This window comes from Misgurnus anguillicaudatus, chromosome 14 (assembly GCF_027580225.2).
Source record: "Misgurnus anguillicaudatus chromosome 14, ASM2758022v2, whole genome shotgun sequence".
In the NCBI taxonomy this organism is placed as follows: Eukaryota; Metazoa; Chordata; class Actinopteri; order Cypriniformes; family Cobitidae; genus Misgurnus; species Misgurnus anguillicaudatus.
This window is the reverse complement of record NC_073350.2, coordinates 29,264,997-29,290,857: the sequence shown is the minus strand read 5'-3', so window position 1 is coordinate 29,290,857 and position 25,861 is coordinate 29,264,997. Positions and strand designations below refer to the sequence as shown.

At 37.6% G+C, this 25,861-nt stretch overlaps 1 protein-coding gene across 21 annotated transcripts in view; it reads left to right on the top strand.

Annotated features, from left to right (window-relative positions):
- The window catches only part of itpr1b (inositol 1,4,5-trisphosphate receptor, type 1b), a 163,794-nt gene that overhangs the window by 125,400 nt on the left and 12,533 nt on the right, over positions 1 to 25,861 (top strand). For 12 of the 21 annotated variants that reach the window (XM_055183309.2, XM_055183306.2, XM_055183314.2 and 9 more), the window contains 13 exons: positions 447 to 557; positions 641 to 736; positions 1,954 to 2,088; positions 4,259 to 4,366; positions 5,140 to 5,371; positions 8,274 to 8,396; positions 14,298 to 14,473; positions 16,286 to 16,450; positions 16,567 to 16,756; positions 19,432 to 19,518; positions 20,113 to 20,258; positions 20,562 to 20,727; positions 22,361 to 22,521. In XM_055183309.2, coding sequence (XP_055039284.2) covers positions 447 to 557; positions 641 to 736; positions 1,954 to 2,088; positions 4,259 to 4,366; positions 5,140 to 5,371; positions 8,274 to 8,396; positions 14,298 to 14,473; positions 16,286 to 16,450; positions 16,567 to 16,756; positions 19,432 to 19,518; positions 20,113 to 20,258; positions 20,562 to 20,727; positions 22,361 to 22,521 — 1,896 coding nt within the window. The remainder of the gene's footprint in view (positions 1 to 446; positions 558 to 640; positions 737 to 1,953; positions 2,089 to 4,258; positions 4,367 to 5,139; positions 5,372 to 8,273; positions 8,397 to 14,297; positions 14,474 to 16,285; positions 16,451 to 16,566; positions 16,757 to 19,431; positions 19,519 to 20,112; positions 20,259 to 20,561; positions 20,728 to 22,360; positions 22,522 to 25,861) is intronic. The other 9 variants (XM_055183320.2, XM_055183318.2, XM_055183317.2 and 6 more) reach the window with 1 other exon arrangement.

Sequence of the window (25,861 nt, the reverse complement as noted above, 5' to 3'; positions counted from 1 at the left end):
GTATGCGCCCTTAAAGCGGACATTTCACAAGACTTTTTTAAGATGTCAAATAAATCTTTGGTGTCCCCAGAGTACATATGTGAAGTTTTGGTTCAAAATACCATACAGATAATTTATTAAAGCATGTTAACATTGCCACTTTGTGAGCGTGAGCAAAAATGTGCCATTTTTGAGTGTGTCCTTTTAAATGCAAATGAGCTGATAAAGGGGCGGTATTATCCCCTTCTGACATTACAAGGGGAGCCAAATTTCAATTACCTATTTTTTCACATGCTTGCAGAGAATAGTTTACCATAACTAAGTTACTGTGTTGATCTTTTTCACATTTTCTAGGTTGATAGAAGCACTGAGGACCCAGTTATAGCACTTAAACATAGAAAAAGTCAGATTTTCAGATTTTTAAGAAGTTAAATACCTAATGTATGTTTAATGTTTTTCTTGCTTAGAATTGTATAGCCACACATGAATGTAACGGCATCGACATCATCATCGCCCTCATCTTGAATGACATCAATCCTCTTGGAAAGAAGAGGATGGACTTGGTGCTGGAGCTAAAGGTGCGATTACCATTCATAGCATTCTGTTATATGAATGTTTTTTCTTCAGATAGAAATAATTTTGGTGGGTGGTTTTGTTACAGAATAATGCCTCAAAACTGCTGCTGGCCATCATGGAAAGCCGTCACGACAGTGAGAATGCAGAGAGGATCCTGTATAACATGAGGCCTAAAGAACTGGTAAATGTGAACTATAGTACAACATGAGTACACCACATACAAATGTGCACACTAGAAAGTTATACAGTGATACATTATTAGGTAGGTTTCTATCATAATTAAATGTGAGGTGCACGATTTTTGAGAAACGCTTTGGAAAAGGGAATCAGGCCGAGTACCAAAACACACTCGTAGCCAATCAGCAGTAAGGGCGTGTCTACTTACCAACATCATTGCCTGGGTTGCGTATGCATGGGGCGAGTCTATGAAAAAAGGTCCAGATTCTATTGGGGTAGGAGTGTGATTGTTTAGGTGATTTCAAATGTCAACATTGGCTTTCAGAGATCGTGCACCCCGCCTTTAAGACATGTTCTATCCTCCCTAAAGTTAAATGACTTTTACAGCCCATAAGAACATATGTAATGTTTCCTATAGCCATATATTTGATACAGCTTGAATTTAGTTAAAAATGTATGTAGCGTAAATGGTAGAGCATGCTGCAAACAACAAATTCATGGGTCTAATTCCTGTGGGAAAACAAATAAAGTCATCAAATATATAGGGCTTTAAGTGCACTTTAACCCTGTTTAGATTAAAGCAGACACATAATCCAAAGCGATTTAAAAAAGTGAGGAAAACAATAGAGCAATTTGATTTAGTGAGGTGTTGATAGACGCGTTTCAATTACCCTTCAAATTGCACAGATTGATATCGCAAATTGATGTGGAAACACGTAACTTTTGCATAAACTCCCATAAAAAAGTTGAGGTTTTTGAGGGAATTTGGAAAAGGAATATATTGCAGTGGAACTGTTCGTATTTACAGGTCACCTGACGTGCGAAAGTCACATGATGATAATGTTTTTTTTTAAATATGCCGTGATTTGTTTGGTTGGAAGACAAGACAGAAGAGATGTGTTCGGTATCACAAGAACCAACAACCGCATGACCTCAAAATACATCAAGAGCGATTCGGGAGTCGACGGCTTTGTATGCTTTCGAAGGGCATGTTCACGCTGTATTTTGATGTCATGAGCATGTCGGTCTGCACCGTATGAAGTCGAACACACCCATCGCCATGGTTTTTGGAATGAGAACAAAATTATGTTTTATATGCATTGTGTTTTCTATTGACATTTAGAAAATAATGCTAAAGTTTTGTGCCAATCTTTAATGGAAACCACAGTTGAAAGAAAAAAAGTTATTTTGCACACGGTAAAAATGTTTTGTGGCATACAGGTGGAGGTGATTAAAAAGGCCTACATGCAGGGAGAAATCGAGGTGGATCACAGTGATGATGAAGAAAGCGGTGGTGAAGAACATGCTGCCTCTCCCCGTAATGTGGGTCACAACATCTACATCTTGGCTCATCAGGTGACACACACAAATCTACATTTACACACACAAACACGGTGTCTGTGGTTAGGGTTATATCAGCTCCTCAGAGAAAAAAGGCCTGAGCTGTATAGATTTTCTGCCTATTCACGTAATTATCTGGGCCATCGAGACTTAGTTATGCAACGAGAGCTACGATAGGATATTACAGTAGCTGGCACTCAATGTACCCACGAAATGATGGTGTTTGAAATAAAAGGTTCATGACTGAAAAGAATAGAAAACAAAAACTCTTTTAGACAAGACAGTTAGATGCTATTTTACTCAAATAGTAAAAATAAATGATTTTGACGCTCAACATTTTGTAATTGCAACAAAGTAATTCATTTAATACCTCAGAAACAAATTCTGTGATGGGTACACGCTGATTCGCAATGATATTACCAAGGGGACTATTTTCGGGTAGCGCGTAATATCACTACGCCTGCTGCAGCCATGTTACGGCAGCAAACTCCTTGATTATTACGCCAGAATGAGAGTATAGTTCCTAGCATATTTGCCTAGAAAATCACAACTTTGAATTTTTTGTCGGTCTTAGAACACGATGTAACTACAGAAGAGTCAAGTTTTAAAATAGGAAAAATATTAAAACTCCTTGGTTAATTCTAGCACAATGCTAATGGTCCAATCAGATCCAATAGATTATGCCAAGCTATACCAAAAGTGGCACCGCCAAACCCGGAAATCAGCCGAATGGACTCCAAAACGTTAAAAATCAAATATTTAACTCTAGGGGAGCTTGAAAGTGAGCATATTTTCAAAAAAGCGGAATGTCCCTTTAAAAACTCTTTCCAAATACAGTGCAGAGCAATATATATGCAAATATATTTAACCCATTGATTTATAATTTACATTGACTGTAAAAAAAATATGGATGTAGTGTCCGTGACGTCACCCATAGTTTTTTTTTAAAACCAATAGTTGGCGGAGCCTGCTGTCGCTATTAATCGCGAATAACTGAAAATTGAAGCTGAGGTGGCTGGCTGCTGAAACCACGTCCGCCTAGCTCTACGGTAGTGACAGCAGTGGCAGCTCACCCGTCACTCAAGTGGCCACGCCCTTATTAATGCAGATCTTTAAGGCTTGATATCATTGAAACGGTTAAGTAACAAAAAATTTACCCCCCTGACAGTTGTCATGAGGTGCAAAATTAGCTATATAGACCAAAAACACTATTTGTACCATGCTGTAAAAAAATTTTTGCTGTAAATTTGGCCATTTTAACATGTGGGTCTTATGTAGCCTGGTTCTACCAGACTCTCATACATGTCATTTGAACAGAGAGTCTGGCCTCTCTCCATTGAGAAACGTTTACTTTCTTGTAGGCGGGTTCTTTGTTTAAGTTCAACACTATTGGATCTGCCCAGAGTCACTCAGGATCTGCCATAGGCAATCGCTAACGTGTGGTTGTGACGTATATCATGCGCCGAAACCAGCTGTAAACAAGAAGTCCAAATGATCAGACCAACAAAACTTAGCAAACATTGTTCTTGCTAACTTCTGTATATTTGACAGTTTTGCAACAACGGACCAAATAGCTTTTCTCACTTCTTTCTCCGCTGCCATTACTGAACTACAACTCACACTGACGTACAACATCAACGTTCTCAGCCACTCCCTCTGTTCGCTGATTGGTCCTACAAAAATGTATTTCTCGAAACGCTAGAATAGACCGAAATCCCAGACGTAGTACTGAAGGAAAATGAAATTGAGCGGAAGTGCGTAGGAGGGCGCAGCCAGGCTAGGTCTTATGGGGATTGATTCCCTTTTGGAGCCAGCCTTTAGCGGCCTTCAATGAATTTGCAATTTAAATCACTTTGGTGTTGGCTTCATCAGAGAGACCGGAAAGTTGCCCCTTGGTAATTTATCATAATGCAGTGCAATTCTCAGTGCTACCACAAGGGGTGCTGTATCTAACGCATCTTCAACGATCAATTTTTCTTCTCCTGAAAGTTTTATAAAAACGCTTGTATTTAAAAACGGTTCAGTAGTTGTTTCATAACAGGAATGTTAAGTGTGATCCATGGGTACTGTTTCAGAGTCTAAGGTGTAGATGCCATAATTGCTATAATATTTATTATAGGATTAAAATTTTACATAAAACTGTACATTAACATAATTGTTCTTCTCCTTCTGCATACACACACAGCTAGCCAGACACAACAAGGAACTCCAGGCCATGCTGAAGCCAGGAGGAACTTACGGGGAGGGGGATGAAGCGCTGGAATTCTACGCCAAACACACGGCCCAAATTGAGGTCAGTAGTGTCCATCTGAGGCAGCCATTATGGCTCAATCATCCTCAGTTTCTCAGGCTTGGTACAAAAGAATGTTGGAGGACTTCACTTACTGCTGCTAATTCCCATATAAACACCTCCAAGTATAACTAGTATATTACATAAATAGTAAAGTAAGTAATAAGTATAAGCATGCATCTATAAATAAAACCACAATTCTTGTGATTTATTGAGGAAAAGGGTGCAATATTATTTTTCTGAGCAATCAGACCTCCCAAACAATCCCAAAGGCATGAAAGGATGGATCCAGGCCCCCTAGAGACCAGAAAATTATAAAGGCCTTGGCCAGTAAGCAACCAATAGCAGCGCAAAAGGTTGTGGGTTCGTTCCCAAGAAACCCTTGATGAAATGTATATCTTTTAATACTCTTGCATAAATGCAACACAAAATGCACCAAAACACACTTAGTGACCACATAGCAACACCCTGACGAACACTCACAGCATTTTACGGCACATCATGGTGGTGAGTTATACAGTATGGCATGGGCAAAAAACTGTAAAAAGCTAGTTTGTGCTAGTGTACCTATATGCTGTCCCTATCTAAGGTTAATAGGTTTGCACCCTCTGGGAGCCAAAGAAAAGATCCCACAACATCAAAGCTTCTCTGTTAATATTTGCTCATCATAACCGTGTCCTCTAAAACAGCATAGCCTTATTGTAACGCTGAAACCACCATAGCAGAGATCCAGACAGCACGTGATTTTACGTGTCGTTTGTTCTATTCTCCTGCAGATCGTTCGTCTGGATCGCACAATGGAGCAGATCGTGTTTCCCGTCCCAAACATCTGCGAGTTCCTAACTCAGGAGTCGAAGCTCCGGGTGTATTACACCACGGAGCGCGACGAGCAGGGCAGCAAGATCAACGACTTTTTCTTGCGCTCCGAAGACCTCTTCAATGAGATGAATTGGCAGAAGAAGCTGCGAGGTACTCAAGAGGCAACTGGTAACGCAAACTCCGTGCCTTGTGCGTGCCCACTCCCTTCCTCTCTTTCCTAGTAAGCTGTTTTACATGCCCTCTCCACTTCCCAAGCTTGCTGAGACCCATCAGGGATCCTTCCGTGCATTGGTGACGGACGCATGCCTAACCCTGACCCCCTCAAGCATGGGCAGTGGGAAAGGGGTGTAAACATTAGCTAATTTAAGATAATAAAGTAATATAAATCATGTTAGTGGATATAAGTTTAATCAATATAAGTTCTTAGTTTTGTATGGTTTTGTAGCAAGGGAAAAAGATGTGTAGAGGAAAACCCTGAATGAATCCCAAATGGCGCTTGCATCACCAAAGCTGATTAGGAAAATGAGCTACATCTCCTGCTGAGGGAGTGAGGGATGAATAAAACAGATGAGATGCATTTAATTCCTACTAAGACACACAAAAGCCTCTTTTCTATCAATACCTCTTTTCCACTGAAATGGCACTTGCGTCAAATGGGATTGGCCTGCATTTTACTAAATTGAGAAATTAATGACATACGTTGTTACTACATAAAATGTTTTATTTATTTAGTTTAAAAGTCCCACCGACTGCATTTGATGCAAATGTCAAACGTTGCATTCCAATTCATTACATAGCTATGACCTCTTTATTGAACTACTAGGTTTCTGTATGGCATTTAAGATTTTAATAAAATATTGGTAAATATTTCATAAAAGCAGAAAGATGCAGACGGGTGATTCTTGCGAAACTAGATTTATGATAAAAAAGTAAATGCAAAGTAAGAGTATCAAAATAAGAAGCATGCAGTTACAAACATCTCTTCATGTACTATTTTGCACATGATTTCAAATGACATCATACAAACCGATTTTGTTGTTTTTTCCACATTTAAGAGGAAAATTTTCATTAACGCAACGTGTCCATGACTGGATTTGGGTTCTTTGACATGGAAATATTTATAATTAAAAAATCAAAAAAATAAAAAGCTTCACTTTACAGTTAAGAAACATGGGGTATTTGGTGATCATTTGTAAATGTAAAGACAATAATAAGGAATATAAATGTGTCCAAGACCAATTTTCTCATCCTCCGCAACAATTTTCAATCATTGTTTAAGCCCTCAAGGAACTAACATTTTCAAAAAAAATTATTGGAAGGGACATAATTGACTGTGACACTCAAGATGGCTGCCAGGTACGCAGTTCTTATTTTTTCTCTCCAGATAAAAGGTGAAATTTTGTTTGTCAGTACCAAGACAACTTTTTAGTTCTCATTACCGAAACATGAGTTTGTAAATGCATATATTTAATGTAATATCATGTTGCGGTAATGATCAAATAAAAAATTTAAATAATTCTATAGGAAATATTTTTTTAATCCTCTAAAAATAATGGTTATAGTAAGTTCAGACCTTAATCTTATATGTGCAAAAAATTGGCTTCAAGGGCTTTTTTAAAAAAAAACTGATGCTGGACACCCTCTAAATCTATATTTCGTGAGAATCACCCAGGCGCATAATTATAAATGTGGTCCACTTATAAATGATGACAGTATAGCACCGCTACATATGTGGTGGTGAAAAGATGCTTGTATATACTTACATACATATTTTATTTATTAGATACTGTATTTCAATGACTTTTGCCTATTTAACAAAACTTAATTTCAGTAAAAATGATGTACAACCGGGTAGGGCAGGTTTGCTGGTAAGCGTTCTCAGAAAGAAAGCGCGTGAGGTGAACCACAAGGACAAGATTAAAACAAACTTCATATTCCAGTTGTGAAAAGCAGAGATACAGACAGGCCTGAAATATATGATAGACATCTCAAGCATTTGCACAGAGATTTGTACATATTTAAATCCACAGAGGTTGAGTCTGCAGGGTGTGAACATAACATAACGCTAAACATATTTATCAGTTTTATCAAAGTCGAAGCAATGTTCCATTATAGCTAACCCAAAGTCATAAGTGTGGCATCCGTGTGTGAAAATCCCCTCCCCCAGTTCCTCTTTTCAGACAAAAACCCCCTGTCAAAATAGCCATCGTTCAGAAACCGAATCCTCTAACCAGACTCCTCAGAGAGTCGTGGGTCAGAACAGAGGTGGCAGCTGAGGTCAGCGAGCTCTTGAACATGATTTGGGTGAACTGAGCAACCCTTTCTTTTGCTTCAGTTTTCTTGTTGTGGTGTTTGATTTCAATGTCTACGTCTGAAAGCTACTCAAATGATCAGAGATCCTCTACTTTATAAAGAATACTGCAGTTATGTTTAAAATTGACATTTTTGTTTGAAATTAAAAAAATAGACTTGACTAGTATAAAAGTTGCAATTGTCCTAACTGGATATAGTTGGAAATGCACAATGCGTTCTTTAAGGTTTTTGAGCTTGAAATTAATGTTTAAGATTGAAGTGGAAACTACCACAACCCCGGCCTCTTTCATTGGTTAGTAAAAGAATGACATAATGCTCTTAGTCTTACTATGTACAGCTTTTTTATTGACATCTTCCAATCAGTTCTTTCTAATAGATTGGATAATATTATGTGAGATCATCTAAAAACAAAACTAAATTGTAAAAATAATGACAAACACATCTATAATTGTCTGGAATTTGTGTTCCAGACTCTAACCTTTAATTGAAACCGCATGAGTGGCAAACAAACAGATTTTAATTGAGTTCAATGTCAGTAGTATCTCAGAAATTATACAATTCACCAGTAAGCAATTGTTTTAACATCAGCAAAACAGAAATATAAATGTATCAGTATGTGTTTGTGGTATAAACATAAGTAGACCACAAGGTTGTGTATTAGGCCCTTTTTTGTTTTGTAATGGCTTCTTCCCAAAGCGTTTATTTTGGATGAGAAGTCACATTGGGGTGCTTATTCCATTTATGCCTTGATTTGATTTATTTGACTTGATCTCCCCAGCTCAGCCTATCCTGTACTGGTGTTCTCGCAACATGTCTTTCTGGAGCAGCATCTCTTTCAACCTGGCTGTCCTCATGAATCTATTGGTGGCATTCTTTTATCCGCTGGAGGGGGTGCGTAGAGGTGAGACACAATCACATTCATTGGTTAAATAGAGGTTGAGTACCTGCTCATCTGTACATCTGTACATTGAGAAAGACAGGTTTGTCTAGGTAATACATTTATAAGCAAATTCCTTGTGTCATCAAATTTAATTCCCCATCGGAATTTCTTATTGGCATTGCTCGACACAAATGCCACAGTGATCTGTGATCATTTTCAAGATACCAGCCAGATTAATCAAACTTTAAACAGATCTCTCTTTTAATGAAGGTTATTGGGTGCAGTCTGCAACAGATGCAGGAAGTTGACACTTCTCTGGCCTACATACAGCCCCCAAATACATAATATACCGTAGCTCACATAACAGTGGCCCAAATTTCTCCAGGCTCATATCTGTTATAACTCATCTTTTATAATTTATTCTGAGAAATATGAGGTGCTACTCATCTCAGTTGCGCACAATGATTTATGTTTCGATTTATATAGTATTCATTCAATTTAATACTCAGAAGCATACCACATTTATACATGTCTTTAAATATGTTACTATATTTAAGTATGAACGAAACAAGCATAATTTTTAATATAACAGTTTAGGTTTGATTGGACAAGAGTTATATATAGATTTTTATATTCATATTTTTGTTTGCATTTGGGACTTCTGTCGCCAAAGCGGCCATATTGAGCGTTGCATTGTCCCCTATTCATAGTAATAGGAGTGCTTAATCTTGTTATATCCAATATCTTTGGTATTACTCCGCCACAGCATATAAAGCAAAGTTAAATGACACTTACAGTCAGACTGATGACAAAATCACTTGGATATCAAATCACTCATCATCCCAAACCCATAATCGCACCTATTAAGAGTCGTGTGAAACATCAACATGAATATTTAAAAAAAAAGCATTTATAATACAACACAGTGTGTTCATTTCATGGAGCCCTGCGGAAATGATGCACATAACTGTCCTTACGTCAGGGCGTAACCTGGTTATTGATATTGCCCGCTTGCTTGAGATTGCTCTCGTAACATGTCACTCGAATCCAGAGCTCACATACACGCTCTCCATTAATCTCATAAGCTTCGGTTAAGCACCTCCCCATTCTTTCCGATCAAACGTGTCTGTGTGTGTTTATACTGTATGTGTATACAGGTACATGTGACACCTGTGTATCTCAGTGCTGAGATTTGACCCTAGAAACAGAGACCCAGATAAAGACTAATTGTTGGCAGCTACTTCATTGTTACATCATAGCAACAAGATGTAGATAGCATCCGCAATTATGAATTAATGTTGAACACTTGTAATATGTCCTACATTAGTCTCTCTCGCTATTTCTTTCTTTTTTTCTTTCTTTCATCCAGTCATTGTGACTGGCATAAGTGCCACATTGTGACGGGCATAAACTCTGCTTTGTTCAGACTGGGGTCAGGCTCTGCAGGCTCTTTTGTTTCAGTCTCTCTCTTTCTCACGTACGCAAGCGTTTAGACTTTAACTCCACACTCTTGTAGTCACTAAACAAACGCCCCTCTAGGAGCCAAGAATCACATTTGCAACTGAATCATACATCTGGTTCAATGTAGGTCATAACTTGAAAATCAAACAAATAAAAGAAAATGTAAACCATATCAAAGGTAAATGTGAAGTTTCGCCCATGCAGTAAATGTGGTTGTAAAACATGATGACATGTCTGACTGGGTTATCTCTAGTAATGTTTATGCTAGGCTCCTAGTTTGATAATTAACAAGGCATAACAGATTCAGTATTAAAGGTTTTTATAGTTAAGGTAACTTTGGATAAATAAATCATTGCTATTGATCCCCCTTTACGTTTGCATGTGGGTTTTGGAAATATTTAACAAATTAAAATGATTAAAGACACTGTGACGAAACCTCCAAACTACATTTGATTCATAAACTGTCTGTAAAACATTGTTACTCCACCCTGCCAATATCAAATCACTGTCTTATGCCTACTCTGTGTAACGCAGTGAGTACCTTTACATGCACAGAATAAACGCAAAACTATCAAAAATCTGCTTCTTATAGAAAACTGTTTTCATGCATTTACATGCAAATCAATTAACCGGCTATGCATAAAACTGCGTTTACATGGTATTTGGAGATTTGTCAGGTTTTTCGCAGACAGTGACTTCACCGCCTACAGTACATATAGTCATTCAAAAGGTGACAGGAAATCTGTCTTATGTTGCGTTCACACCAGCCGCTGTATAGGCGCCAAGCGCGAATGATTTCAATGTTAAGTCAATGTAAAGATGCGTTTACGCGCGTCTGGAGGTCTCACGGCGCGAATATGGTGTTTAGCACGGCACGGTAGATGCGAATCCGCCTCATTCGCACGTCTAGTTTGCGTGGATGACGCGAATTGAGTGTTGCTGCGGGAAACGCGCGAGTTGAAAAATCTTAACTTTGGCGGAAAATCCCGCTGCGTTAACCAATCAGGAGCTTGATTTAGTAGTGACGTGATTACAGGAAGCGAGCAGAGTCGCAGAAGCCCCTCCCAATTTCACGAGCAAATGAAGTGAGTAAACTCGAAATGTTCAAGCGTCCAACTACGTGCAAATAGCGAGTTTTTGCCGTCTATACCGCGTTTGGTGTGAATCCAGCATTAGGCTATAATGTTGTATCTCTTCTCATGTTTGCAGAACCTGTAAATGTAACATGAGATTTATTTTTGCAGTTTCTCTGCCAACTGCTTGAGTCGAGCACCGACTTTACTTTGCGCATTACTTTGCGCCTACTTGTGGAAAAATGCGCACATGAACAAAACTGTAAAAAGCCAGTTAAGGTGGTTACATGCAACTCAAAATCGGGGTAATGAGCAAAAAACTACCTGTGGTGATCGGGCTTTCCCTGATGAAAGAAAACCGATTTATGCATTTACATGACCCCACACGTTACCAGTTTATTAAAGGGGACATATAATGAACGTTTAAGTGCTAAAATTGGATCCGCAGTGTTTTTATCAACCTAGTATATGTGTAAAAGATCAACCCAGTAACTTTGTTTTGGTAAACCATTCCCTGCAAGCATGTGGAAAAAATAGGTAATTGAAATCTGGCTCCCTTTGTGATGTCAGAAGGGGATAATACCGCCCCTTAATCTGCACTATCCAACCATATTAAAGGACACACTCAAAAACGTTTTTGCTCACACCTACAGAGTGGCAATTTTAACATGTTATAATAAATGATCTATATGGTATTTTGAGCTAAAATTTCACATACGTACTCTAAGGACACCAAAGATTTATTTTACATCTTTAAAAAGTCTTGTGAAATGTCCCTTTTAAGCATAAACGGCGTAAGACTGTGCATGTTAACGCACTCAGTGTCTTTGTTTTACTATGGAAAAACATTACCCCAAAACTTGTGTTTATATTCTGTGCCCATCCGCCTGCCTGTACTGTACATGGGTCAATGACGTGACGTTAATTATTTTGTGTCCGTATGGATAAATTAAATGTAAAAGGGTTAAAATTTCAAAATAAATTTCCAGGTTACTTGAATACATTCTCTTTTTTTGAGGACGAATTCTAAAATGTCTGGTTTTATTTCATTTTGAAAGAATATTTGGGGGAATAATTGCAAAAATGTCAATGTGGTGTAACCGGTCTGTGACAATTGGTGTAACTAGTATTTTTTTAAATTAAAATCTAAATATATTCATAAAAGATGTGGAATAAACACATTAAATGCATTCAAATGGACATTTAGAAATAACTAATAAAATTATATTTTAAAATATATATATTTGATAACGCTTACATGCCATCAAGGTGGATAAATACACCATTTGACATTTTCAGGACCATTTAGTCTTAACCTTCATAAAAATGGTACAAATTAATTTTTTTATTGCATACAATTAACATTAATACACTATGTGCATTGAAATAATCCTGATGCATGCTTTTAAAACAAGTAAAAAACACATTTATGTCACTGACCCACATAGTAGTATCCGTTATAAGATAGGCCTATATTGAATTTGGTCTTTTAATATTAAAATATGAATGCATTAGGCCAGGTTCAGTCATTTATAATGTTTTGATCTATTTACTGCTTCATACTGTATACCCTTATTTTAATGATGGACAGAACAGTATAATAATATTAACTATCTTTAAAATATTGTGTTTTTCATTTCCTGAAAAGTTCTCGACAACGACCCCACACCCGTTTCTTTTTTCTGTCTGACTGTTTTGTCGTATGCAATTCGGTACTTCTAAGACAAACATCGCTGTTGCTATTTGTCATCAATAGGGTTGCGTACCACTCAAAAAAGTACAGTCTGGTTTATCTTATCACTAGTCTGCATCTAGTGTGACCTAGTTTGCTAGTGCTACAGTGGAAACGAAAACCTTAGAAGCCTTTAAAGCCAGTCACCACCTCTAAAGCCGGCTTTGAAGGCCTTCTGCAGAGATCAGTAGGTCTCTGTACAGTAAGTGTAAAGGTCAAACCAGGGATCAAACCTGCTTAATTCCCAAATGTGTGTAAGAGACGCGTCCGCCCGTTCAACAAGTTCCTTCCACCCTCCCGCCTGTCCCTAGAATGTAACCATTCAAAACCTACGACGAGTGCCCGAGAAATAGGTCACCGTGTGTGCAGCCTACCAATTCATAGCATGACTCTACACCAGCGGCACGGAGATCTACACCTTTACTGTCAAAGAGCCAGATATAGCCACTTCCTTACTGAACATGGCTAGGGAACAGACTAAATAAATCTTTGTGTTTTGTGCACAGGAAACTCGTATTCGTTTGATGTATAGGTCAAGTATGTGTGGAAATGAATGGAATAAAGCTTTTCCCGTCTGTTTGTAAAGACACACACACACTCTGGGCCACGATCCGCCGATTTCCTGGTCACCCGCCAGGCCTGTCGATCCAAAGCCCAGCTCGGCTCGTCTCCTGAGCCCATCCTCGCTCAAAACCCGACGCTTATGCATCTTTCAGCCGTGGTATTTTTAGCACGCGTTATGTAACCAGCACCTGTCATGTGGTCTGCTTTCAGGCGGGAGAGCGAAAGAGAGAAAGAAAGAGTTATTGCATCTGTGAATATCCTGCAAATCCAGTTGACCTCATTTTTGTCTGCGTACACACACACACTGAGGAATATTTTAATGTATTTGTTCAATGTTAGTTTCACAGTTGTTAGCCTAAACCTAAAATGAAGCAAGGATTACAGTAAATAGATGCCAACATGTCTCATGAGTTAAGTGAACCGTAACGGATTTAAACGTGTCACACCTTCTCGGTTATGTAACGTTCCTGTTTTATTTTTTTAAGCTTCTTTCCTCTAGAATGTGCCCAAACATGTTCAACAGGTGAACCTGCAAGTACTGTAGGGAATCCTGTTTATACTGTACATGCAGAAGCGCTTTTTCAGATGCACCCGTACTGTAGTCATGGGTAATGACAGTAAATGTACTTTTGCCTTGTCTTTGGCAAATCTGTTGTTTTTGTTGATGGTCAAGAGATTGCATGTAATGCACGGGCAGGATCACCCGTGATATATTTGGGTTCCTAACGCTGAGCTTTTGCATGGTGCTACTGTACTAACTACCCAAAATATTGCAAATGCACATATCACAATAGTTTGCTAAAGCTAATTTTAATACTTATATATTTAGTGCTCATGCATAGTAGAAGTTTTAAGTTGGATTAAATTAACAAACGTTAACGTAACTCAGGCAGTACAATATATACAATAATATCTTTTTGCATTGCTGATCATTAATTAAATCCAGAGCCCGAAAATTGTTTAATAGCATCAATGACGATCTTACTGTGACAGTGACAGATGGTGTTCATGTCAGTTTGGTGCTATTTTTATCATCGCACTTGATTGATGGCTTACGCACATGTCAGAATGTGTTTATCTCTTTCCCTTCAGGCACCCTGGAGCCACACCTCTCCGCGCTGCTATGGGCGGCCATGTTGGTTTCGCTGGCCATTGTTATAGTTCTTCCTCAGCCTCACGGGATCAGGGCCCTCATCGCCTCTACCATACTACGCCTCATCTTTTCGGTTGGCCTGGAGCCTACCCTGTTTCTGCTCGGGGCGTTTAATGTGAGTGTGAGAGTGTTTCAACTCGGTCCTCTGCCAAAACTCAGCGAGCCAGAAGTGTCGCTGAAGGGCATCTCGCTGTGTGTTGCATTGGGGTGTGGCGTGCGTCACAGGGGCATTCCACACGGCCTTCACGGTACAATGTTAGACGTTTCTCATCGTTTGCACACTCAGATGACAAGAAGACCAAACAAACAAAATCAACAATAACTAACATCTAATATATGCAGCACATGTCAATGGCTAGTAACATTTTTACTTTGTAAATACATTTCGTTAACACCCCTGAGGAAAGAACTGATAATTAAAGCTTGTCAATCACTTGGAGTTGTAGTTTTAGTTGTAGTTTTTTAATTTATTTAGTTTTAGTTATTTTGACTGCATTTTTTTAATGAAAGTGTTTATACATCATGGTAATATGAAATATATGTTTGTCATTGTGCATCCTACATAACTAATGAATACTAAAATACAGCTATACAATTTATTTTATTTGTAATTTTTTTAAAACCTTGAGATAAAGCTGAGAAAGTCATTCACACTCGCATAACATCCAGATATTGTGATTTACACAGCGCTTTTGTCAAAAATTTGCTTCAGGCGTTAAAAAAGTGGCATTATGTAATATTTGCATATTGTGTATATGCAGTGTTGGGGTAACGCATTACAAGTAACGTGCATTACGTAGTAATATTACTTTTCTGAAGTAACGAGTATACATTGATATTTGAGTTACTTTTTTAGCTTAATTAATTTGATTAAAAAATATATACTGAATTAAACTAAACGTAGTCACATTATGCAGTCTTTGCGTACACGCCTGTGTGGGAACAGTTTGAATCAGAAACGGAGATGGCAGGCCAGAGCTCGACATTTTTGTGATGAAATATTTAATTTCTGAATGCAGAACTTTTCAGTCATAAAAAACACCTGCAAGGCCTGAAAGAGATCAAGCCTCAGCAAAAAAAGTAACGCAAAGTAACTAAAAAGTAACGTAAGCATTACTTTCCATGAAAAGTATCTAAGTAACGCAATTAGTTACTTATTTTATTTGGGAGTAACTTAATATTGTAATGCATTACTTTTAAAAGTAACTTTCCCCAACACTCTGTCTATGTGATATTTGCAGTGTTGGGGTAACGCATTACAAGTAACGTGCATTACGTAATAATAATACTTTTCTAAAGTAACGAGTAAAGTAACACATTACTTTTTAAATGTACACATTAATATTTGAACTACTTTTTTAAAAAGTAATGCAAGTTACTTTTCAAATTAATTAATTTTATTTAAAAAAAAAAATAATATACTAAATTAAACTAAACGTAGTCACGTAGAATTACGCACTCGATGCGTGCGATCCTGAGCGGGAACATTTTAAGTCAGAAACAGAGATGGCAGGCCAGAGCTTGACATTTTTGCAATGGAAATATGCAATTTCTGAATGCAAAACTTCTCAGTCATAAAAAAACATCTGCAAGGCCTGAAAGGGATCAAGCCTCAGCGAAGTAACAAAAAGTAACGCAAAAGTAACTTAAAAGTAACATAAGTATTACTTTCCATGAAATGTAACTAAGTAACGCAATTAGTTACTTTTTTGGGGAGTAACTTAATATTTCTAATGCATTATTTTAAAAGTAACTTTCCCCAAAACTGAATATTTTACACTGTGTTTAACTCTATTTTATAACCTTTATTGTTTCTGTAAGCAAAATATTTTTATCTGTTATCTAGCTTTATCAATATTCTCATCACTATACTCGACCAAGACTGAATTCTACATCAGTTTTTTGATGCGTTTGTTTTTGTTTTCAGGTGTGCAATAAAGTGATTTTCCTGATGAGTTTCGTGGGCAATCGCGGGACGTTCACGAGAGGCTATAAAGCGATGATCATGGATGTGGAGTTCTTGTATCATCTGCTCTATCTCATCATATGCAGCCTTGGAGTTTTCGTTCACGTGTTCTTCTACAGCTTGCTCGTGAGTAGTACCATCTTTTACACCTGGGTGTCATCTTTAACTGACCTTTCACCTTTGACACTTTCACTCACATGTATAGTGTATACACACACCCACATTCTCACGTTACTCTGTAGCTCTTTGACCTGATCTACAGAGAAGAGACGCTGCTGAACGTCATCAAGAGCGTCACCAGGAACGGACGCTCCATCGTTCTGACCGCCGTCCTGGCTCTCATCCTGGTCTACCTTTTCTCCATCGTGGGATACATCATATTTAAAGATGACTTCATCCTGACTGTGGACAGGATATCAAATAAAAGTCTGGGTGAGAATGGCAGATTGTTTGTGGATGTCTGCTTTGGGTCAAACAATGCTTTGAGATGGTAACCATTTTATGCCACAATGTATTATATATAAACATCTAATCAGTTATCTCTTCTAAAATACATCAAAACAAAAAAATTAGATAAATTAAATTAGTAATTAATAAATTATTAAATAAGATAAAATAAATAAATAAAAAATTTACAAATATATATTTTTTAAAGAGAGCAAACACCAAATTAGAGCTTTTTGCACTGTTACTTAGTTTTTATGACTTTTATTTTAATTTCCATTACTGCAAATATTCATAATGCAGAAAAAACAAACATTTTTATTATTTCATTTGAAAATATATATAAATCATTTTAATAGCCTATTTGTTGTTATATATTCAATTTAAATTAGTTTAACTTTTTTGTCATTGTGCAGAGTACAGAATTAATAAAATACAGTTAAGATATGTTTAAAACTATATGTTATAAATTTTGTTTTATTAAATAAAACTTTACTTTAAAACAATGAGAATAAACAGCAGAGCGTCATGCACACTGTCATGACTTCCAGATATGTATTATGATTTATACAGCACTTCTGTCAAAGACTCGCTTTAGGCGTTTCTCGAAAACTTGGCGTTATGTAATAAGGATTTGCATATTATGACACTGTGCAGAACTACATTGTATTGTGTGAGCTGTATTATAGTCAGAGGCAGACACTACTCAAGTATTTTTATTTACTACAGTACATAAAAGTTCATTTTTAAGTATTTGTATTTTATCAGTCTTTTTCATTTCAAAGCATATTATCATAATTTTCACTCCACTACATTTCATAATTTCAAGGTTTTGGTTTATATTTAATATTTAAGTACATTAAACATCTAGTATTTTTTTTTACTTTTACTTAAGTAAAAAGTGCTTTTGTACTTTTACTCAAGAAAAGTAAAAGTACACAAATTTTAGGAATACACAGTGTGATTCTATGCTTTAGAATGTAGTGAAATTTTTTTAGTAAATTAAAGTAAATTTTCCCACTCTGATAAAGCACAGATGCTTGGAAAATTTACTTAAAATACTCAAGTAGTGTCTGCCTCTGTTTATAGTTTTTAAATAGCTTTAATTTCGTGTAAGTGAAATACAATTTCATAAAAAAAAAAAATTTGGGCTAAAGTGTAGCTCAACTTGCTGTGCATAGCAGTAGTTGCGTCAAAACCATGGGTTCGATTTCAAGTTAGTTCACATAGTGTTAGAAAGTATAACTTGAAAAGTATGCAGTGTATAAAGCTTTGCAGAAAAGCATCTGAAGAATGCATAAAAGTAAATGCAAGGTGACCTGCACGTGTTTTGGAGTCTGTGTATACTTGGTATTAAAGGGATAGTTCATCAAAAATGAAAATAATGTTATTAATGGCTCACTCTCCTGTCGTTCCAAACTCGTAAGACCTCCGTTCATCTTCATAACACAGTTTAACCCGTTAATTGTCCCGTGAGCGGGACACCTATGTTTACTTCAATATTTTCTATGTAAATGTTAATCTATCACGACAAACTATATATTGTTGGAAATGTCTAAGAATGTAGTTTTCATATTTCAAAACCTTTTAGCTGTAATAATAATGCAGTAACTGTAATTTATTCATTTGTGACACAAGTAGGCAGCAAACCTCAAAGCAAACCAGCACAAACCTCAGTTTTTTTACAATTTTATGTATTAAAAATAATACTATATTGCATTTTTATTTATTACAAATAAATTTAAACTGCTTAAAAAAAATGAATATTTTCTCCTCCAGACACTTCCCTAAAAAACGTTGAAGTGTCTTCCTTAAAACAAAAAATTACCAAAATTAAAACCAAAATTAGGCATCTAGACCAAAAAAAAAAAAAATGCCAGAGTTATATTAATTTAAAGGTGTATATCACCTTTTCACCAACCCTTCACTCAAAAAGGGCTGCGCCAGTTAAAGGGTTAAGATGTTTTTTGATTTAGTCCGAGAGCTTGCTGACTCTTCATTGAAAATTTGTGTATGGTTTACTGTCCATGTCCAGAAAGGTAATAAAAACATCATCAAAGTAGTCCATGTGACATCAGTGGGTCAGTTAGAATGTGTTGGAGCATCCAAAATACATTTTGGTCCAAAAAGAACAAAAATTATGACTTTATTCAGCATTGTCTTCTCTTCCACATCTGTTGTGAAGCGCATGCGCAAGACTAAAGTCATGTGACTGCAGTGACGCGGCTGACGTGTTATCTGGTGCGCCCCAGCTGTTTTTTTTGTGCGCCTGGCCTTCGTTTACAGTCTGAGGGTGATGCACGCTGTAAGTTTGGAAAAAAAAAACTTCGCAAACATGTCTGAAGATAACACGTCAATGGTCATTTCTTCCACTTTAAACGACAGCAGAGGGACTCGCCCACAGACCACCACCTCAGAAAATCAGGACAGAAGCACTTTAAAAAGTCGACAAACCAGACAGATTACAGGAGAAAACATGAAAGTGTCTCACTTGTGATCCGATTGACCAAAATGCATCTTATTACCAGGTATAAACAGCCCCTTAGTGAGGTTCACTCAGGAACTGGCTACTGTAGGTCAAACAAGGCAAATAAAGTCACACACAGACAAGCTTATTTAAGAGTAATAATTTGTAGCTTGTAATTTGTTGGTTTTCCATTTAGAGCATCCTGCCAGTAAGATGGGAGAGTTCCTGGCGGGCGCTGTGTGTCGGACAGAAGAGAATTGCTCTACGGAGACCGTGATGGATGGTATGAACCCCATCACCTGCATCTCTCTCTCTCTCTCTCTCTCTCTCTCTCTCTCTATACACACACACACAAAGACACACTGATTAGTAAATCTGAGTAGAATGGTTGGCCATTGGACACAGAAAAGAGACCCCTGGAAAGTTCTGAGGGGTGATGCTTGGGGTCAGAGGTTAATGACAGTCAGGCACTAACAGTTTAAGCAGGCTCATGCTGGTCTAAGGTTAATTCTAAGTTGCAAATGGGTCTGTTTGATTTGATAATCAGTCAGTTTAAACCGTCTGAACCCACAAAGCCTGCTTGACCCTATGATCAATTAGCACTGGGGTGTTTTGAAAATTGGGACAGGCTCTTTAAACTTGTCACTTTAAGCAACCCCATAGCAGTCGACTATAAACAACCTTGGTGTTAAACATGATGTTAAAATGTTTATTCCAAGATTTGCATGTATGCGGCCATCTAGAGCTTGACAGGTTTCGTTTTAAAAAGGATTTTCATAGAATAGATGGCAACCATGAGAAGTGCTTTGTTAGAACAAGAGTTTGTGTGTTTGTTTGTTTATTTGTTTAGCACTTATTGACTTACTGTTTCCTACAGCCGTGGGCGTGCAGCCGGCTCCACTCGTGATCGAGGATAAGGAAAGCACATGCGACTCGCTGCTTATGTGCATTGTCACGGTGTTGAGCCACGGCCTGCGGAGCGGAGGCGGGGTCGGGGATGTTCTGCGAAAACCATCTAAAGAGGTTTTATGATGTTTCTATTAATAACACTGAGATACATGGCCCTTCATTATTAAACCTGATGTTTTCAAAATAGATTTTGTACGTGTTTGGGAAACCCAATTGAAATTTAAATATTTTCGGAAATTGTCATGTCAGAGACTTTCTAACTATTATTAAAAAATCTCATTTTAAATCAGGCCTTGAATATTGTTTTTTAATCAGGTTATAGAGATAAATACAGTTACGCATAAAGCTCAAAGGGTTAATGTTTATTTATCGGTTGAATTAAAGACAATACTGATCTTCTCACTTTTTCCTTCATAGGAGCCTCTCTTTGCAGCTCGTGTGATCTACGACCTTCTCTTCTTCTTCATGGTCATCATCATCGTCCTCAACCTCATTTTCGGGGTCATCATTGACACGTTCGCTGACCTGAGAAGTGAAAAACAGAAGAAAGAGGAAGTGTTAAAAACGACCTGCTTTATTTGTGGTGAGAACAAATGTTATTAAGTCAAGTTAAGATGGTGGGATTCGGGTTTTGTAAAAATATTTCTATAGCCATAACATTTGAAAGCTCATTTGTTTTGAAGACTATCTGTTGTGCTCTTTGGGAAAAACATGTTGCATGTGGGAATGACGTGCTGTTGGTCAAGTGACGATTTCCCAAATTGTTCACTAGCCAGTCATGCGTTAAACAATGACTTCATGACCATCACAAGATACATAACCTCCATTCGCTCATAACGTGCATCATTCATGTTTGTATACAAACAGTTTCCCCGTGGTTTAACTTCCTCTTCCAGATAGTACTATTAAAACAACCCTAAAAAAGAAATATTAACCATTTGTATGCATGCCGAACGCACATTCACAGTGAAATTAAAAACTTTGAAATATTGTGGTATAATAAACTTTATTATTTTTAAAAACTTCATAATCTTTAATAAAAAATGCAAATGTCCTCCCTTCCTTGATTTGATCTCTCTTTAGTTTTGGTCATGAGAAATGACCTGGGAAAGGATCGCAGCGATTAGCAACATGACCCAACTTTCAACGATCCAATCAATTCTCGCTAGATGAGTATTTTTTCTCATTTCAGAAGGTGGTTTACTTGGATATACCAAATGACGGGGAAAATAAGCCAATCGCTACTTCATTTCATTGTGACTTTAAGTCTTACAGCATTGTTTTCGCTTGCATGGATTAAAGGTTTAAATAAACTACATAGAGCTAATTTCAGGATTCCCACGGGTCCTTAAAATCCTTGAAAGTTTGTGAATCTGGGGGAAAAAATTCAAGGCTCTGGGAATTTTTTTTAAAATATACATACATATATACAGCTCATTGAAGTGCTTGAATCTATTTTATGCAAGAAGTTTTCTGCAAAAACAAATCCATTTTATTCCCTGTGTAGTGTAGGATAATATCATAAAATTCTAGACTTTTTAAGCACACATGCTAAACTGTTCGCTTTAAAATCTTATATCTTCTGTATGCGAATGTTGATTCATACCAAAATGTTTTTTTGCATAGTTGTGTTTCACAAATAAAAACGTCTCGGGTTACGTATGTAACTGTTGTTCCCTGAGAAGGGAATGAGACGCTGCGTCTTCCTTTGCTATGCTTCCTGCATCCCTGTAATGGTGTCTTTGGCAATATTTCATATAGCGATATACTTCCTGGCTTTCGCGTCACCCTGTCTTTGTCGTTAAGCCTCACCATTGGTTGAATTTGATATACACATTCATACACACTCTTATCCCTGGAGGCGTCCCCAAAGTGTCACCGCAGTGACGCAGCGCAAGTTCCCTTTGAAAGGGAACTGTTACAATGTATCTTAAAGGGGAACACGATGTAACCTTGCTCTCACTTAAAATGTGTCCCCACGTTTAGTCCTTGAATTTGAGGGTATTGGAACTGGAAAGTCTTTGAAAGGTCCTTGAATTTGAAGTTAACTAAGGTGTGGGAACCATATAATTAACATCTTAATCTAAACAAATCCTGTTTTCATGCAGTTGACAGATGCGCTTGTCACATTAAGATTACTTCTCGATTTTCTTAACTGACCTCAATTGCCCCAAAAGACATGCGTCACAATTTTAAACTGTATATTTGCTCTACAGGTTTGGAGAGGGACAAGTTTGACAACAAAACGGTGACGTTTGAAGAGCATATAAAGGTGGAGCACAACATGTGGCATTACCTTTTCTTCATAGTGCTGGTGAAAGTCAAGGACTCGACTGAGTTCACCGGGCCCGAGAGCTACGTGGCCGAAATGATCCGGGTAAGGGATCCGATTTTCACAGAGGGGAACGGATTCATTGACCCATTCATTGAAAGTGATTGTTTGTGTTTAAATGAATGTTAAGATGCTTGATGGCTATGCTTATCTGCGCTGATCTCTCAAAGACCCTCAATGAACTTCTGAGAAAGATTAGCCAAAGAAATGGTTTAGTCAATTTTCTTAAAGAAAAAAAAAATCCAGATAATTTACTCGCCACCATGTCATCCAAAATGTTGATGTCTTTCTTTGTTCAGTAAAGAAGAAATTATGTTTTTTGAGGAAAACATTCCAGTATTTTTCTCATTTTAATGGACTTTAATGGACCCTTAACTTTTAATGTAGTTTAAAATCGCAGTTTCAAAGGACTCTAAGCGATCCCAAAAGAGGCATAAGGGTCTTATCTAGCGAAACGATTGTCATTTTTGGCAAGATAAAAAATATGCACTTTTAAACCACAACTTCTCTTCTTGCTCCAGCTGTGTGGCTCGCCAGCGCAATCCTCACGTAATTGTGCAATGACGTCAAAAGGTCACGTGTTACATATATGAAACGCACATTTACAGACCATTTTAAGCAATAAACTGACACAAATACATTAATTAGTATCATTTCACGTACAACAACGTCAGAACGGTCCTCTTTCTTCACACTTGTAAACACTGGGGCGTGGTTTCACATACGTCATCCGTGACCTCTTGACGTGATGACATATTATGTGAGGATTGCGCTGGCTCGTCACACGACTGGAGAAAGACAAGAAGTTGTGGTTTAAAAGTTCATATTTTTTATTTTTCTTGCCAAAAATGACAATTGTTTCGCTAAATAAGGCCCCTTATGCCTCGTTTGGGATCGTTTAGAGTCTCTTGAAACTGCAATTTTAAACTACATTAAAACTGTTAAGTGTTGGGGTCCATTGAAGTCCATTAAAAAACATTTTCCTCAAAAAAACATAATTTCTTCTCTACTGAACAAAGAAAGACATCCACATTTTGGATCACATGGTGTTGAGTAAATTATCTGGATTTTTTTTAAGAAAGTGGACTATTCCTTTAAAATGTAGTTTAAGTTTTGATTTTTGTGAATCTTATCTTAAGCTGTTCTCAAACAATTCGGCTAATGTTTCTCACAGAATATGACACTTCTTGGAAAGCTTTAGAAAATAAACCTCATGCTGCGACTACCATCTAATTACTAGTATGCATAAACGTACTACTACAGATACTACAAACGCATACCACCCTATTGGTTAATTTTAAGGCCTGTATGGTGACCTTTTTGAAAACAGGCTGACTGCATTCGCCATGCAAGAAACTGAGGTCACCATAAGGTAACTTAAGCCCCAGGGCCAAAGTCACATGATGGGAGGAAGTTAGCCAATGGCATGCTACTGTTTTGGATCAGTGGTTGTGTTTGTTTACTGCAGTGGATTTTTTTAAATCTGAGAGCAGATAAAGGTCGGAGAATGTCAACACTGAGCGTCTACTTTTACACACAGAAAGGGAACCAGATTTACAATCAAGAAGCACATCGATATGGGTGTAAGGTTTTTTCCACATAGATTGAATTATATCAGATTTCCTTCGAATTACGTTTTATTTTTGAATGGATGAATCAAAAAAGGACATAATAGCGTAAAACATATTTTTAGATATCACACAACTTTATGAACAGTCTGATTCTTACTGGTTCAGACTGCTTTTATGTCTGTGCCCCACTTTAGGTTTTACCTTTGGGAAAGTAAAGCACTTATGGTATTTTCCACCAAATTCCTCGCAGTAAATCTCTCAAATTACCCTTCTGCTTTGAGTGTAATCACAAATTTGTGACCTTGACTCTTAGAGAGGCGTTAAAGCTTCTGTTTGCCTTTATACTCCAGGGTTTTAAGTTTTGAAACTGGCTTGGAATGTGTTAATCCCGCAGAAAAGCTGTTAAATGCACACGTATACTTTACCGGATGACCTAAAGTGCAGGAGTTTCCCTGGATATGTGTATTTGTGTATGCATGCTTTTCTACGAAAAATAATGCCATCCCTTCGCCTGCTCTCGGGGCGATTTCCCCGAAAAACATTATTGTAACAAACTATAACAAATTGCTGAATGAATACCAGCTTGTAAAGACCAACTGAGTTTATTTAAAAACAAAGATGCTTACAGAAATGACGTTCTTGATCTAAACATCATGTTTTAAGCCTATTGTTTTTTGGAGGTTGTCAATTCTTTAGAGGTTTATTTGTGACTTTTGAGTAATTTTGAGGAAAGAGAAGTGCTCAGGAAAGCCCCTTTTGCACAAGCGGTTGTTGTCCTGACGCAGATGGTGCCACGGTGGGTTTCTGACACAGTTTCTGATCCGGGTGTCTTTTGGCCCAGTTCCTAACCTCAACGGCGTGTTTCAAGTGGCGCCACGTGGTCTGCGAGAAATCACCTGACTCTGGATTAGCCGCCCCTGAGGTCTCCCGAAAAATGAAAAGTCTTTGACCTGACAACAAAAGGGGTAGTGCAATTTGTGATGCATGGGTAATTGACACGAGGTTCTCCGTGGCTGTGGAGATAAAGAAAGCCTGTTTATGTGCTTTTACAATTATCTGTTTTGTTTTCATAGGTGCGTCACGTGCGCCCTCATCTTTGCATTTTTATCATGCCTTAAGTTAAAATTAGTTCAGCTTTTAATGCAGTAGACAATGGAGACAATAGACCAATCAGATCTTGATTGTATTGATTGCACGTTAGCAACAATGAGGGCGTACGGTAATAATAACAGTCAGGTGCATTTATGCATGTTTGTTCTCCATAGAATCAAACCCATGACCTTGATGTTGCAAATACAGGGACAGGTTAGATACAGTGTTGTTACAGTAGGTAGAACCCCTAAATGTAACCGCTAAAGATTCCCTTCATCTTTTTCCTCGTGCATATCATTCACAGCTCTGTGATGACGACAGTCGTCTTCCTGCGATGAAGTGCGTGAGACCTCGAGGTCCTGTTTAGAACCTGATGCTGTTGTTGCTCCTCAGACCACAGAGCATCCTGTCTTAAATGTGTCTGCGCGTATGTGTGTGTGTCTGCGTGGGCTCTTGTGGTATTAGTAATGAAATTCACGCTTCCTTCGTTTCCATTTAAACAGCAGATACAGTTTAAATTGATGTGGCTTAGGAACTCACGCGTTTACTGGCAATGTTGTCAAATGTAAACAAAGCTTAGGAAACCGAGGTCTGGTTCGGACGCGCAGATATGCAAGCCACAATGAAATGCGAAAGCCAAAACAACACTAGAAGCGCATAGGTTGGCCGATGCTTTTTCATTGCAGCTCGTAATAAAGCGGATGAGAGCTGTTTTTAATTTT